This window comes from Centropristis striata, chromosome 1 (assembly GCF_030273125.1).
Source record: "Centropristis striata isolate RG_2023a ecotype Rhode Island chromosome 1, C.striata_1.0, whole genome shotgun sequence".
NCBI lineage: Eukaryota > Metazoa > Chordata > Actinopteri > Perciformes > Serranidae > Centropristis > Centropristis striata.
In genome coordinates this window covers 1,352,073-1,368,319 of record NC_081517.1, presented here as the reverse complement: position 1 = coordinate 1,368,319, position 16,247 = coordinate 1,352,073, and the positions used below count along the sequence as shown (strand labels likewise).

Here is a 16,247-nt window from a genome sequence, read left to right as displayed (position 1 = left end):
GTTATTGATATATCGGTATAGACTCATACTTTCACTAATCATCTGTTATTGATCCACTCACGTCAAGAAATGTCTCTGACCTTGAAAAATAATATTTTTGGAAGCTGCTGGTGTATAGCTGCATGTCTTAAGTAAATATTCAGAGGTTGGACACAAAGATTATTATGTTATAATGTTATAATAAACCAGTCCTGTAATGCAAACCGAGCTGGGTGAGTCAACTTTAACAGGTGGTGCCCCGCTGCCCCTATACAGTATGTAGTAGGAGTAATACTCAATATATAGAGAGTAACCAAGACAGATATACTGTTGTCTCTGACAGACTAAAGCAGTAGTTTAATAGTTAATTTAAGCTGCAGCTCAGCACTGTTTCAAACTGTTCTAGTCATAAATACGTTTAAAAAAACAACAAGATTGTGTTCTGGTGAGGAGCCTGCTTGTTCTTTTAGGTTTAGAGTTATAAAGGCATAGAAAATTATAAAATGAGTATATGAAGGCCGTTATCATGCTCAATTATGCCTCATATGCAATTTTGCGACACAGATTTGGTGCTAAATTGAACCATTTCGGACCACTCAAGGATTCATTTATAATAATTGTAGGACAATATCTCTGGTTCTGCTGTATCCGTTTAAATATAATATATTAAATATATAAAATGGTCCATTCAGAGTGTAAAAATGGATTGCAATGTTATACCAGTGGAGTTCTCCTTTATGGAACCACCAGAATCATCTTGCGACCCATTGTGTTGTCCCTGACCCCCAGGTTGAGAACCACTGGTCCAATAATGTAAACGTACATCACAAGTTTGGATTTTATTGTCTGTACTATAATGACTTTTAAAAAGACCTTGCATTTGTATCTGTACAAGTGAGTAATTAAGGGATTAAGGCTGTAAGGATGTCCTATTTATGGTGATTAAACTGATGCCTCTGTATCCCATCAGCTGACTCTGACTGGAACCAGTTATGAGGCCCCAGTGGTTCCCTTGGGCGCGCTGCCAGGACAGGAAGTCCCCTGGTCCAGACCAGGACAGGAGGTCCCCTGGTCCAGACCAGGACAGGAAGTCCCCCGGTCTGGACCAGGACAGGAGGTCCCCTGGTCCAGACCAGGACAGGAAGTCCCCCGGTCTGGACCAGGACAGGAGGTCCCCTGGTCCGGACCAGGACAGGAGGTCCCCCGGTCTGGACCAGGACAGGAGGTCCCCCGGTCCGGACCAGGACAGGGAGCAGCACTGGGCGGAGCTGTTTGATCAGCTGGACGTAAACAAAGATGGACACATCGACATCTCTGAGCTACGCACAGGGCTGGCAGGCAGAGGGCTTTCTAGAAGCTCCCTGCAGAAGGTAAGACAGCAGCACACCTGTATATTATATACACACACACACACACACACACACACACCAACCCTAACTCAAAACTACCACACTGCAAAAAAGCCAACTTGTATTTTTTGGCCTAAAACAGTGATTTAAGTTGGTAAAACTTGGAAATATAAATTACTGACATTTATGGCAATAATGTAAGTTAGCACAACAAAGGAAGCCAGTTGTCTGCTCAAAAACAAGTTGGTGAGTTGTTGTTACTTATATCTTTAAGTTGGGGTTCACAACAAGGGACAATAGTTCTGATAACTCTTATTTCTTTGCTGTGAAATGCGGGAAAACGGTGAAATTCATTAGTGAAAGCTAGCGGCTAACTGATGCTTGCGGCTAATTGATGTAATGTCAGCCACCCTAGGTCATATTAAAGAATCTAATCTGTGGAAATAGATTGATAGAGGGCTGATCATGTTACACAGAGCATCACTTATTTGTTCTCTACTAAAACTGTATTAACCAACATGCACATAGTGGCACATTTGACCAACTAAGAAGGTTTTAAACTGGTATGCTTGAAATAATTTGTTGCTAGACTGGTGACAGAGCCATTGTTTAAACCAATCCTATGGTTTAACCTGTTATACATATGCCTGTGTGTGTGTGTGTGTGTGTGTGTGTGTGTGTGTGTGTTTGAGAGAGAGAGGGAGGTGTTTGCACACTGCAAATGTCTAAAGGGGTCTAAGGTGTCTAAAACCAGGATAAAAACAGTAAATCTGAGGGAAATGATCTTGCTGCATGGTCAGATAATTTCACTTGACAAGATTTCTTAAATTTAGATTATTAAATCTAGAAATAAGCATGTTGTACGCTTAAAATAAGAAATTAACTCTTAAAACCAGATAAATTAAAGCTGCCAGCAGTGATGAACTGGCCCGAGCAGAGTGACCTGATGATTATTTGGTTCTTACCAAGATAAAAATAAAAAACTTTAGATTTAGAAGTGTTAGATAATTTATTAATTTTAAGAGTTAATTTCTTATATTAAGTGTTCAACATGCTTATTTCTAGATTTAATAATCTTAATTTAAGAAATCTTGTCAAGGTAAATTATCTGTCCATGCAGAAAGATAATTTCCCTCAGATTTACTGTTTTATCTTGTTTTTAGACAACACTTTTTTGCAGTGCAGGGATTTCCTTCTCTAATAGAAAGTCAGATGACCCAGTGATCTCTCCTCTCCACATTAAACATGGAGAGTAAAGTTCCTGTGACTTCCTTCCAAGTGGAGTCAGTGTGTGAGCCTCTAGTTCTGTTTGTGCAACAGTCCTGTCTAAGAACATCAACAGCACAACTTTATTGTGAATACACACAGACTGCCTCTGTCCTGAAGCTCTGTTTATCTGTTTGTTTTGGCAAAAAATGTGATGTGTGGGTCACCATCAGCTCCTATCTGCCACTTCTCCCTCTTTCTCTTCTGTGTGCATTTGTGAAAATATATGACTCATGTTAAACATGTTTACCACGTTGTGGGGACTCACCTCCCTGTTGGGAACAGGTCCCTAAAAAGTACATATTCAATTTTATACTACTCTGCAAAAAAAGAAAAGTTGGGTGAACTCAGAATTTCAAGGCAACAAACTTCAATAAAATTTTAAGTTGGACAATTAAACTAAATATTTTAAGTTTTGTTTTTGAGTTTGCTCAACTCTGAATTCAGATTTTTGTTAACTCAACTGTAAGTTGTACTAAATTATAATTTTACATTGTAATAACTTTTAATCCTTACTTCTGCTAACTTCTGCAATGTGCTGAATTGGCACGATTGTAACGCTGCTGTGAAATGTCAGCTAATGTTGCGACCACAATTTTGAGTTAGCATTGATACGCTAATGGCTACTCTTGTAGCTGTAACAAGCAGCGCCACTAGCATCAGTTAGCTGCTAGCATCAGTTAGCTGCTAGCATCATTTAGCTGCTAGCTTTCGCTAATGAATTTCACCTTTTTCCCGCATTTCCCAACAAAGAAATAAGAGTTATCAGAACTATTGTCCCTTGTTGTGAACCCCAACTTAAAGATATAAGTAACAACAACTCACCAACTTGTTTTTGAGCAGACAACTGGCTTCCTTTGTTGTGCTAACTTACATTATTGCCCTAAATGTCAATAATTTATATTTCCAAGTTTTACCAACTACAAAATACAAGTTGGCTTTTTTTGCAGTGTAGTAGTTTTGAGTTAGGGTTGGTGTGTGTGTGTGTGTGTGTGTGTGTGTGTGTGTGAGTAAAGGGCAGCATGCTGTCTATTTTGGTTGGAGGAGCAGGACTCTGTAAGATGAGAGCAGTAACCTTTCTCTTGGTCCTACACTTGATCTCTTTTCACATAAAGTCGGTCAACCATTTCTAATTATTTTTTGTGTCAATATTGTTTTGGAGCAATTTGAATATCTCCTGTTTTAATCTACATTTATTTGCCGTGCTAAAAAACATATTTCTGCAACACAAAGGTACTTGATTTTAATAATTAATCAATATTCAAATAGAATAAAGGAGAATTTTCCCGTTCTGGTTGACTTGATCACAACCAGTCGACTTATGCAACCAGTGATGAGGGGTCAGATATAGACATAGCTTTGTTTTAGGGGGTCATAAACCAAGAAGGTTAGGAAACCACTGATTTAGACTACGTCAGAGAGTACATTATGTTCAGTAGGCCAGACTTTTTCAATACTTTTTATACAAGATTTCAGTTATGGGACTGGATCATAGATTAACTGTACCTTTATAAAAATGATTTTGATAGTTTAAACAGCAACATATAAGTACCATTGAAAACACATTTTTATGTTTTGTTTTTTAATATTTGAATGTGTAGAGCAAGGTTATTATAGTTAACGAAAACTAACGAAATAACGAAAACTAGAATTGAAAAAACATTTTCGTTAACTGAAATAAAATAAAAACTAGTGTTTTTAAAAAAAACGATAACTAACTGAAACTGTATTGTGTGGTTACAAAACTAACTAAAACTAACTAAAATTATAGTGAAAATGTCCTTAGTTTTCGTTTTTGTCAACTTTTTTTCATTCATAATTCAGTGTTTCTATTTGAACATGCAACACATGGTGAATATGTTTACTGAGACTGGGATGTCTACACTAGAACCAAAATTCAAAACACCCAGAACTGTAAGAGTTAATAACCTTATTGGGGCTGAGATGATAAACCAAAGGAAATAAAGGAAACATTTATTATGACCTCTTTGAATTTGGCACCAACACATAGCCCATTACAAAAAAACTAAAACTAACACTAAAACTAATAAAAACTAAACTAAAACTAAGCATTTAAAAAAAATAAAAACTAAACTAAAACTAGAAAACTCACTCTAAAAACTAACTAAAACTAACTGAATTTGAAAACAAAAATTCACAACGAAATTAAAACTAAAACTAATGAAAAATCCAAAACTATTATAACCTTGGTGTATAGTCAAATCAACACAAACTGCACAGTATTTTACACTTTTTTTTACACATTTTACACTCAATTGCACAACATGCTGTATTATAAAGCAATATTACTTTCTAGCTTGTACATTCTGTGTGATATGTCTGTCGTCCATCTGTCTGTTGATTTTGGAGGATTTGCCTCCAAAGATGCTGCTGCAACAGTAGATAGAGTCATGATGAGATGATGAAGATGAGAATGAGCCTTCAGCAGCTGAGAAGGAGAGGATGGGCTGAAGACAGGCAATGTGTTTTAGATGAAACAAGGCAGTTTTTGCAATGTAATTGACATGTTTTTGTGCTGATAGCTCAAACAAACTTATATTGTTGTACAGAATGAATCAAATACTGATGATCCTGGTGGGAATGGGTTAAGATACACTACTGGTCAAAAGTTTTAGAACACACCAACTTTTCCAGAATTTAATTGAAAATGATGCAGTTTAATGTCTCAGTGTACTCTGAAATTAATGCACATTTGCAACATTTAAAATTCTTTATTGAGCATGATAGTGTTTTGAAAGTAAAAAAAAGATTCAAAATCACATCTTATGTTGGACTAAAGGACTAAAAAAAGACACAAAATGACTAAAAAAAGACACAAAATGACAAAAAAAAGACACAAAATGACTAAAAAAAGACACAAAATGACTTACAAAGACATGAAAAGAATTCAAAAATGGACAAAATAGCCCAAGACTCCATAGAGTTAAGTTGTTAACCCATTTCTTGTTCCCTGAAAAAGGCCTACTTGTATAATTCTGAAATGTACATTATATTTTACCTTTTTTTATTTACCTTGGGGTGAAAATTGGTGAAAATTGGGTAAAATTGGGGTGTTCTAAAACTTTTGACCGGTAGTGTATATTTTAGTCACATTAAGGAAGATGGGCGTAGCAGCTCTATGAGAGTTTCTGACTTAAACTTATGAAGCATTTTTACACTTGTGTTTACAACCTACCCTCTGGGTAACTAGAACTTTTTAATTTCCTGACCAAATATCTGTCAAATGCCCAATCAATTATCTTGGATCTTTTCTCAGATTGTGGAGGCCGGAGACACCAACCAGGACGGAGTTCTGGACTTTGAAGAGTTCACACAGTTTCTTCGCACCCATGAAAAAGAGCTCAAACTCATGTTTAAGAGCCTGGACAGAAACAATGACGGTCTGTAGCAGCCAATAGTACACAGTTAAAACAATAGTTAATGTCTCTAATTTATTTTTTATTTGTCTCTAATGTATTACTAATTATTGTTATTATCATACACTGTAAAAAAATAATCTGTTTAATTTACGGTAAAATACCGGCAGCTGTGGTTGCCAGAACTTCACCGTAAAAATTACAGTGAGTGGATTTTCTACTGTAAATTTAAATGTAAATATCAGCAAAAAAACTGTAATTCAGTCTGAATAATCCTGTTATTTTTTAGGGTAATTGTGTCATTCATTCACACATCAGGGTATTTCTCCATACATTTTGCATGAAAATGTTATATTTTACAGCAAAACTGTGTGTTTCTTCCAGTTTATGACATGACATTTTTGTGCTATTCTTTGATTTACGGTAATTAAAAGCGTCTAATACAGTGATATACAATTTTTCATTTTATGCCCTATTTCTGATGCATTTGACAGTGTATTACTGTTATTCCTACAAACCTTTTTTACAGTGTAATCTTCCTTTTGAGACAATTTTAAAATGCTTTCTATGCTATTGTTATATTTCCAGGTCACATAGATGCAGCAGAGATCCAGCACTCTCTACGCACCGTCGGTGTGGACGTTAGCCTCGAGGACGCCACCAGGATTCTGCAAAGGTTGTTAATCCTGCTGAGTCATTAAATGATCCCTCATTGTCATATTATCAGAATTCACCTTAATGATCCTGTAGCATCCCTGGCTGAATGACAGCCGACTCCTTTACTGATGTTTAACCAGATTTATTAACGAACCGTAGCTCCACCTTGTAAAATCACTGTAAATAGCCAACATTAGCATTAGCACATAATCATTTTTACAATTATAATATCTTCAAAAATAGCCACTAATAAACATAGAGAAGGAAATAAAGTACAACAAACCAACAAACCTTGTGCCACTGTCAGCCAGGCACTATAGAACTTTTTGATACCATATATATATATATGTGTGTATATATATATATATATACACACCGTTCGTTGTTTAATTTCATCGTTCCATTTACTTCCGGTCACCAACTTATACAATACACCACAAAGAACGTTGCTAAAGAACGTTGCTCATATTTTTAAGAGCAAACTGAAGACTTATCTTTTTAACTTGGCTTTTACCTGAACCATTTTTAGAGATTTTTCTGCTCATGCATCTTAGTGTTATTACATCTTCTCTTTTATTTATTTATTAATTTGCTACTATTTATTAGTCTATTTCTATATATATATATTATCATGCTCTAGTTCTTAACTATTTATGTATTGTTTTATCTTTTTTTATCTAGCTTTTTATTATATTATATTTTATATAAAAATATACTTTCCATTGTCATTATTGACTTTTACTTTTTATTTTTTATTATTATTATTATTATTATTATTATTATTATATTTATATATATTTATCTTATTTTATTTTATCTTACTTTATCCTTTATCTAATTTATTTCTAACCTGCCTCCAGTGTTTCCTCACATTTCTATGTTTCGTTACCTTTTCTTTATCATTATTTTCTTCTTTCTTTTTTATGTAAAGCGCTTTGTGTTGCATCTCTCTTGTATGAAAAGTGCTATACAAATAAAGTCTGATTGATTGATTGATAAAGGTAATTTACAGATACTACCATCTTTAAATTTCCCTCCTCGTTTACGTGTTTGTCCCTCAGAATGGACAAAGACGGCACCATGACGATTGACTGGACTGAGTGGCGAGAGTACTTCCTGTTTAAGCCTCTCACCAACATGGAGGATGTAGCGCGCTACTGGAAACGCTCAATGGTGAGGTCACACACACTTCAACACACACACCTTGAGCAAGAACAGCGTTGTGTTTCTCTTAATGACGACATGATGCGTTAAAGCATCTCTGAAGCAACTATTGCCAAACAGACACACATATTTGCAATACCTGTACTGCAAGGTTATAATAGTTTTGGATTTTTCATTAGTTTTAGTTTTAATTTTGTTGTGAATTTTTGTTTTCAAATTCAGTTAGTTTTAGTTAGTTTTTAGAGTGAGTTTTCTAGTTTTAGTTTAGTTTTTATTTTTTGAAAATGCTTAGTTTTAGTTTAGTTTTTATTAGTTTTAGTGTTAGTTTTAGTTTTTTTGTAATGGGCTATGTGTTGGGTGCGTGATTGAAAGAAGTCATAATAAATGTTTCCTTTATTTCCTTTGGTTTATCATCTCAGCCCCAATAAGGTTATTAACTCTTACAGTTCTGGGTGTTTTGAATTTTGGTTCTAGTGTAAACATCCCAGTCTCAGTAAACATATTCACCATGTGTTGCATGTTCAAATAGAAACACTGAATTATGAATGAAAAAAGTTGACAAAAATGAAAACTAAGGACATTTTCACTATAATTTTAGTTAGTTTTAGTTAGTTTTGTAACCACAAAATACAGTTTCAGTTAATTATCGTTTTTTTAAAAACTCTAGTTTTTATTTTTATTTCAGTTAACGAAAATGTTTTTTCAATTCTAGTTTGCGTTATTTCATTAGTTTTCGTTAACTATAATAACCTTGGTGTACTGTGTCTTCTACAGTAAACAATATGAACATGATAACCCACTGTTCAACAAAGTAGACAGGATTTAAAGAGGAAATTGGCGTTTCGAGTTTGATTTGTGTAAAGTGTTTTACCTCTGACTGACAGACACACTCTTTTTTCTTTTTTCCCCCATTTATTATGATATTATTGGACCCTTATTTCATTCACCACGGGTTCAGTAGATGTTGGATATCGGTGAGCAGCTGACTGTCCCCGATGAGTTCTCTGAGGAGGAGAAGAAGTCTGGCTATGTGTGGAGGCAGCTGATGTCTGGAGCCGTGGCTGGAGCCGTGTCCCGGACAGGGACGGCCCCGTTAGACCGCCTCAAGGTCTTCAGACAGGTCAGTCAGTTAAGGTCTCATCCTTTAGATCAGTCACTCTCAACCTTGGGGTCGGGACCCCAATTGGGGTCGCGAGATGATTTCTGGGGGTCACCAAATCATTTTGGAAGTCAGCTCTGTCTCCACTGTGTTAAAGTGTTCATGTGTTTTAGTCTTTTTGGTCATTTACTGTCTTTTTTTTAAATCATTTTGTCTTTTTTTGTCTTTTTTGGTCATTTTGTGTCTTTTTTAGTCATTTTGTGTCTTTCTTTGGTCATTTTGTCTTTTTTTGTCTTTTTTTGGTCATTTTGGGTTTTTTTGTCATTTTGTGTCTTTTTGGGTCAATTTGTGGTCATTTTGAGTCCTTTTGCTTAATTTTATGTATTTTTTTGGTCATTTTGGTTTTTTTTGGTAATTTTGTGTCTTTTTTTTGGTCATTTTGTGTCTTTTTGGTAATTTTGTGTCTTTTTTTGGTAATTGTTTGTCTTTTTGGTCAATTTGTGTCTTTTTTTGGTCATTTTGTCTTTTTAAAAACATTTTATTTTGTGGTCAATTTGATTATTTTTGGGGTAATTTTGTGTCTTTTCTGACAAATCCCAAAGTATCAAGTTGTTACTTTAGAAGGAGTCTCTGGCTTGAAGCTGACTGTTATACAATCAGGAGGTCAGAATGAACCTTTAGACTGATAGCAAAGGACTTAGATTAACCCATTAATGCCTAAAACTGCCTGTAAAACCTCTGGGCGATTTTAAAATCAGCCCCTAAAACCTGAAGTTTTTCTGGAAATTCAACAGAAGTGTCAACGCTTCTACTAAATAATAGATTTTTCAGCCTCTGTAGCAGATAGAAATGAAATTCAAAAAGTATTTGAGAGCTTATACAAATACTACAAAACGACGTATCCGCTTGTCAGGCTTCAATGTGTTTTAGTCTTTTTGGTCACTTAATGTCTTTTTTTTGGGTAATTTTGTGTCTTTTTTTGATCATTTTGTGGTCAATTTGTGTCTTTTTTGGTCAATTTGTTTCCTTTTTTTGGTCATTTGTGTCTTCTTGGTCATGTTGTGTTTTTTTTGGTAATTTTGTGTCTTTTTTTGGTAATTTTGTTTCTTTTTTGGGTGATCTGAACTGTGCGTGTGAGATTGTGTTCAGTTAGCGGGGGTCACGGACAGGATGCATGTTAAATTGGGGGTCGTGACTCAAAAAGGTTGAGAACTCCTGTTTTAGATCAGTCTGAACCACGGAACCATGATCTTTGTGAGAACGTCTGTTCAGGTGAACCTTCATTCGGTCTTTCCTGCTTTACACAACGTCTTCCTCTCTGACCCTCCTCTTCCAGGTTCATGGCTTCATTGATTTCAGAGGGAATGTAGTGAGCGGCTTCAAGTACATGTTGAAAGAAGGAGGCGTGCGGTCGCTGTGGAGGGGAAACGGGATGAATGTGCTGAAAATTGCTCCTGAAACTGCCATCAAGTTCACAGCTTATGAACAGGTGGGGAGACCAGTCCTTCTGGTTTTAGTTTTGTTTTTTGCATTTATAATAATTTCTCATTTTATATACACTACCGGTCAAAAGTTTTAGAACACCCCAATTTTTCCAGTTTTTTATTGAAATTCAAGCAGTTCAAATCAAATGAACAGCTTGAAAGGGTCCAAAGGTAAGTGGTGAACTGCCAGAGGTAAATAAAAAAAGGTAAGCTTAACCAAAACTGGAAAATAATGTACATTTCAGAATTATACAAGTAGGCCTTTTTCAGGGAACAAGAAATGGGTTAACAACTTAACTCTATGGAGTCTTGGGCTGTTTTGTCCATTTTTGAATTCTTTTCATGTCTTTGTTTGTCTTTTTTGGTAATTTTGTGTCTTTTTTTAGTCATTTTGTGTCTTTTGGTGTCTTTTTTGGTCATTTTGTGTCTTTTTTTGTCATTTTGTGTCTTTTTTTAGTCCTTTAGTCCAACATAAAATGTGATTTTGAATCTTTTTTTTACTTTCAAAACACTATCATGCTCAATAATTAATTTTAAATGTTGCAAATGTGCATTAATTTCAGAGTACACTGAGACATTAAACTGCATAATTTTCAATTAAATTCTGGAAAAGTTGGTGTGTTCTAAAACTTTTGACCAGTAGTGTATTTTTTTTCTTGTGTAACTCCTCAGTCATTTTCCCAGTCAAATTTTTAAAGGAATACTTCAACATTTCATCAGTTTCTTGTTAAAATGCACATAAGAAGATAGATAGATAGAGTTTGAATGTGGAGAGTGATATCAATCTTCAAAATCCCTCACATTATCTTTGTTTTATTCTATCCTTTGCTGTTTAACTCACAGATCAAGAATGTAATGCGTGGCAGACACGAATCAAGAACTTTAAGGGTCCATGAGAGGTTTTTTGCTGGTTCTTTAGCTGGAGCTACAGCTCAGACAGCCATCTACCCAATGGAGGTAATATCTGGGTAATACACATAAAAACAATCATATTAACCCTTTGATGCACAACATATTGACCCCCCTTCTAATGCACAACATGGGTCAAAAATGACCCTCATTCATTTCTCATGTTATTTAATGCTGCTGTGTGTTTCTGTGCTCTATCTTTTGATATCAACTTATTTTAAGATTGAATATTCCAAGTATTCTTTAAATATCTTGTATTTGATAACAACAGATCATTATTTCCATTTTGCTTCTCATACTTTATGAGGAAAAAAAAGTTTTTGTGTTATTACACAGCTAACTACTTGGCTAAATAGCTTGCTAAGCTAACTACTTAGCCAAGAAGTTAGCTAAGTAGTTAGCTTAGTAAGCTACTTAGCTAAATACTTAGTCAAGAAGTTAGCTAAGTAGTTAGCTTAGCAAGTTAATTAGCTAAATACTTAGCTAAGAAGTAAGCTAAGTATTTAGCTTAGCAAGCTACTTAGCTAAATACTTAGTCAAGAAGTTAGCTAAGTAGTTAGCTTAGCAAGCTACTTAGCTAAATACTTAGTCAAGAAGTTAGCTAAGTAGTTAGCTTAGCAAGCTAATTAGCTAAATACTTAGCTAAGAAGTAAGCTAAGTATTTAGCTTAGCAAGCTACTTAGCTAAATACTTAGTCAAGAAGTTAGCTAAGTAGTTAGCTTAGCAAGCTACTTAGCTAAATACTTAGCTAAGAAGTAAGCTAAGTATTTAGCTTAGCAAGCTACTTAGCTAAATACTTAGTCAAGAAGTTAGCTAAGTAGTTAGCTTAGCAAGCTACTTAGCTAAATACTTAGTCAAGAAGTTAGCTAAGTAGTTAGCTTAGCAAGCTACTTAGCTAAATACTTAGTCAAGAAGTTAGCTAAGTAGTTAGCTTAGCAAGCTAATTAGCTAAATACTTAGCTAAGAAGTAAGCTAAGTAGTTAGCTTAGCAAGCTACTTAGCTAAATACTTAGTCAAGAAGTTAGCTAAGTAGTTAGCTTAGCAAGCTACTTAGCTAAATACTTAGTCAAGAAGTTAGCTAAGTAGTTAGCTTAGCAAGCTACTAAGCTAAATACTTAGTCAAGAAGTTAGCTAAGTAGTTAGCTTAGCAAGCTAATTAGCTAAATACTTAGCTAAGAAGTAAGCTAAGTATTTAGCTTAGCAAGCTACTTAGTTAAAAAATGGATACGGGTCATTTTTGACCCATGTTGTGCATTAGAAGAGGGATTTTATTAAAAAATGGATACAGGATAACATAAAATTAGGGTTAGGGTTAGACCCATGTTGTGCATCAAAGGGTTAAACGTACTTTCTGGGTTGCATGACAAATGATATGATTTTCTCTGTTTATCCTTGTTGTTTCCTTTCCATCTCTTGTCCTCATAGGTGCTGAAGACCCGTCTCACACTGAGAAAAACAGGCCAATTCTCAGGGATAGCAGACTGTGCCAGGCAGATTCTGGAGAAAGAAGGCGTCACAGCCTTCTACAAGGGCTACGTCCCCAACCTGCTGAGCATTGTCCCCTATGCAGGCATTGACCTGGCTGTCTACGAGGTCAGAGAGACAAACAAGAAGCACACGGCTGTCTCAGCGCATCTCCTTAGATTTTACCATCTTCTCACTCCTTCTATTCCCTAGACTCTGAAGTTTGCCTGGCTGAACAGGAACCAGGGCATCGCTGACCCAGGGGTCATGGTGCTGGTGGGCTGTGGCGCCGTGTCCAGCACCTGTGGACAGCTGGCCAGTTACCCGCTGGCACTGATCCGCACCCGCATGCAGGCACAAGGTCAGGATAACGCTTTGGAATATCGTTAGCCTCATAGCATATTTGCCTAAGTCATATTTGAACGTTTTTGGGAAACAAGAAAAAACACAATTTTTAGGAAGCCCATTGGTATTTTTAATTGATATTGTAACAGTAAGTTCAAATAGAAGTGTGAACAAGTTTGCATAAAAAATTAAACACATCGATTTCATAACATATAAAAGTGGCTTAGGCAGAATATGCCCTGACTAAGGCCATTTTTCTCTTAAAATAATGTAGTTTGGTTTGTATGTAGTCAAGGAGATGACTAAGGCAGAAAGTGATTTTGGACTCTAACAAGTGTTCTGATAGGTTGAGAACATTAAGGCAATAAGGCAGAAAGATGCAGCAGTAGTAGGAGAGTAAAGTTAGGCAAATATCACAATTTGGCCAAAGTATGACTTAGGCAATTATGCTATGAGGCTAACGATATACTCTTATAAAGTCTTAACAAAATCTGAACTCAAACTCTGCTTTCTACTTCAAACTCTGTGATGAGCTTTGAATGAAAGGTTAGCAGTGCTGTGATTCCACATCTATACTGTTTTTTTTTTAACATAAAATGCTAGATTGTTTACCACATTTGCAGTTAAAAAAAAAAAAGTTAAACCACCAGGATGGACCCTTAAAGCAGCTATTCTCAACCTTGGGGTCGGGACCCCAATTGGGGTCGCGAGATGATTTCTGGGGATCGCCAAATCATTTTTGAAGTCAGCGTGTGTTAATGTGTTTTAGTCTTTTTGGTCACTTAATGTCTTTTTTTGGTCATTTTGTGTCTTTTTTTTGGTAATTTTGTGTCTTTTTAGGTCATTTTGTGTCTTTTTTTTTATCATTTTGTTTCTTTTTTTTGTCATTGTGTGTCTTTTTTTGTCATTTTGTGTCTTTTTTTGATCATTTTGTAGTCAATTTGTGTCTTTTTTTGTCATTTTGTGTCTTTTTTTTGTCATTTTGTGTCTTTTTGATCATTTTGTGGGCAATTTGTGTCTTTTTTTGATCATTTTGTGGTCAATTTGTGTCTTTTTAGGTCATTTTGTTTCCTTTTTTTGGTCATTTTGTTTCTTTTTTGGGTGATCTGAACTGTGCGTGTGAGATTGTGTTCAGTGAGCGGGGGTCACGGACAACATGCATGTTACAACATGCATGTGAGATAACCCCGCCCCCAGCAACCTGACGAAGCACTCGCGGGTAAAGACTAGCAAAGAGTTAGCGCCGCTGTGGAACCCGTTTTCCCAGCTGGGAGCAGGCTCTTTGGCGGTGGAAAACCAAAGAACAGGGCACAATTGGGCACCAGCTGGGAACCCGGCGGTGGTGGACAAAGCCTATAAGTTTAAGGTGATTATTCACCAATGAAAACATAACTTTGAATATTCTATTTCAATCAAATCAATCAATCAAATAGTCTTTATTGTCATTATATAGTTCACTATACAACGAAATTGAAAGTGCCACTGCATAAGGTGCATAGTTATAATAATCATAACACAAAACAACATGAGTAAAAACATTTAAAAAATACCGAGCTAAACAAGGACAAAAACAAGAACAAGGACATGTGATGTAATAAATAAGTATAAGAATAAATAAATGGCTACTTAAAATGCTATAATTTATTCATGAGGTAAATTGAGTGCCAATTGACCCCCCGTAAAACGTACGAACTGCTCCTTTAACTTAGTGATACAAACTTGTACAATTAGAGAGAGAATCAAGAGCAAACAAGACTACTGTGCACAGATTTCACATGTAGTCGGAGACCAGAATGAGTTTCTAGAACTTTTCTTCTTCTCTCCCCTCAGCTTCAGTGAAGGGAGCCCCTAAACCCTCCTTTCTGGCCTTGCTTCAAACCATCGTGACCCAGGAAGGCGTGGCCGGACTTTATCGAGGGATTTCCCCCAACCTGCTGAAGGTCATCCCTGCCGTCAGCGTGTCCTACGTGGTCTACGAGTACACCAGGATAGCGCTGGGAGTGGACATCGAGGGTAGGAGGGGTGGGAAACGGACGGGGTAAAGACGGTTTGAGGTGGCTTTTTCAACGACAAGCACGCACAGATCTGTTGGCAATGCATGAGGACCTGGGCCTTGACTGGATGAGTTCATGCTCCTGTGATCATAAGTCTTGAGTTTTCAGAATGAGGATGACAGGATGGAAAGAAAACATGGAAGGAAAAGAGAAAAACAGTAGATCATCATTATATGTAATGAGTTGTGAAAGCCTCACATTTGAAGAACCTCACCCCAACTGGTGTAGCGGCTTTGTGCTCTCTCTGCGTTGTTATTAAGTCGAGACCAGGACATGGGATTGGCATCCAGCCATTTATTCTGATGAAATAAAAACAGGTGCATCCCTCGTTACGCCACAAGGTCCGAATGCCCGACAATAAACACAAAAATCATACAGAAAAATACAAAAATCATACCTGATGAAATAAAAACAGGTGCATCCCTCTGAAAAATATAAAATTAAAAGACACGTTAAGTTTCTACTAAAATAAAGTGAAATTAAATTAATATATTAAAGAAAAAAGACGGAGCTCATAGCCCGTAACCTTACCGTTACACCACAAGGTCTGAATGCAGCTGCCCCCGGGGTGCACGACACTAACCCCCAGGGGTGCTGCGTTCAATACCTGTGGTTATTTAGAGATGGCAAGTGGAATCACTTATTACCTGATTAACTATGTTACAGTGCGAAAGTATTCACAGCGCTTCACTTTTTCCACATTTCTTTATGTTACAGCCTTATTCCAAAATGGATTCAATTAATTTTTCCTAAAAATTCTACACAAAATACCCCATAATGACAACTTTAAAAACATTTTTTTTTAAATGTTTGCAAATTTATTAGAAATAAAAAAGGAAAATATAATATGTACATAAGTATTCACAGCCTTTGCTCAATACTTTGTTGTGGCACCTCTGGCAGCAATTACAGCCTGTAGAAACATCTCAAGGATGATCAGTGGAAACAGAATGCACCTGAGCTCAATTTTGAGCTTGATCGCAAAGGCTGTGAATACTTATGTACAAGTGATTTCTTCGTTTTTTATTTTTAATAAATTTGCAAAAATCTCAAACAAACTTTTTTACAGTTGTCATTATGGGGTATTTTGCGTAGAATTT

The 16,247-nt window shown here is 36.0% G+C and overlaps 1 protein-coding gene across 1 annotated transcript; it reads left to right on the top strand.

Annotated features, from left to right (window-relative positions):
- Positions 1-1,151: 1,151 nt before the first annotated feature.
- Positions 1,152-15,838, top strand: LOC131961888 (mitochondrial adenyl nucleotide antiporter SLC25A23-like; the record flags this gene model as incomplete). The annotated part of the gene is made up of 10 exons (XM_059326843.1): positions 1,152-1,349; positions 5,872-5,995; positions 6,560-6,647; positions 7,690-7,801; positions 8,754-8,912; positions 10,228-10,380; positions 11,219-11,332; positions 12,710-12,877; positions 12,962-13,109; positions 14,924-15,838. Coding segments are annotated over 10 exons (1,476 nt in total), but the record flags the coding sequence as incomplete, so codon positions are not given.
- Between the last annotated feature and the right edge of the window lie 409 nt (positions 15,839-16,247).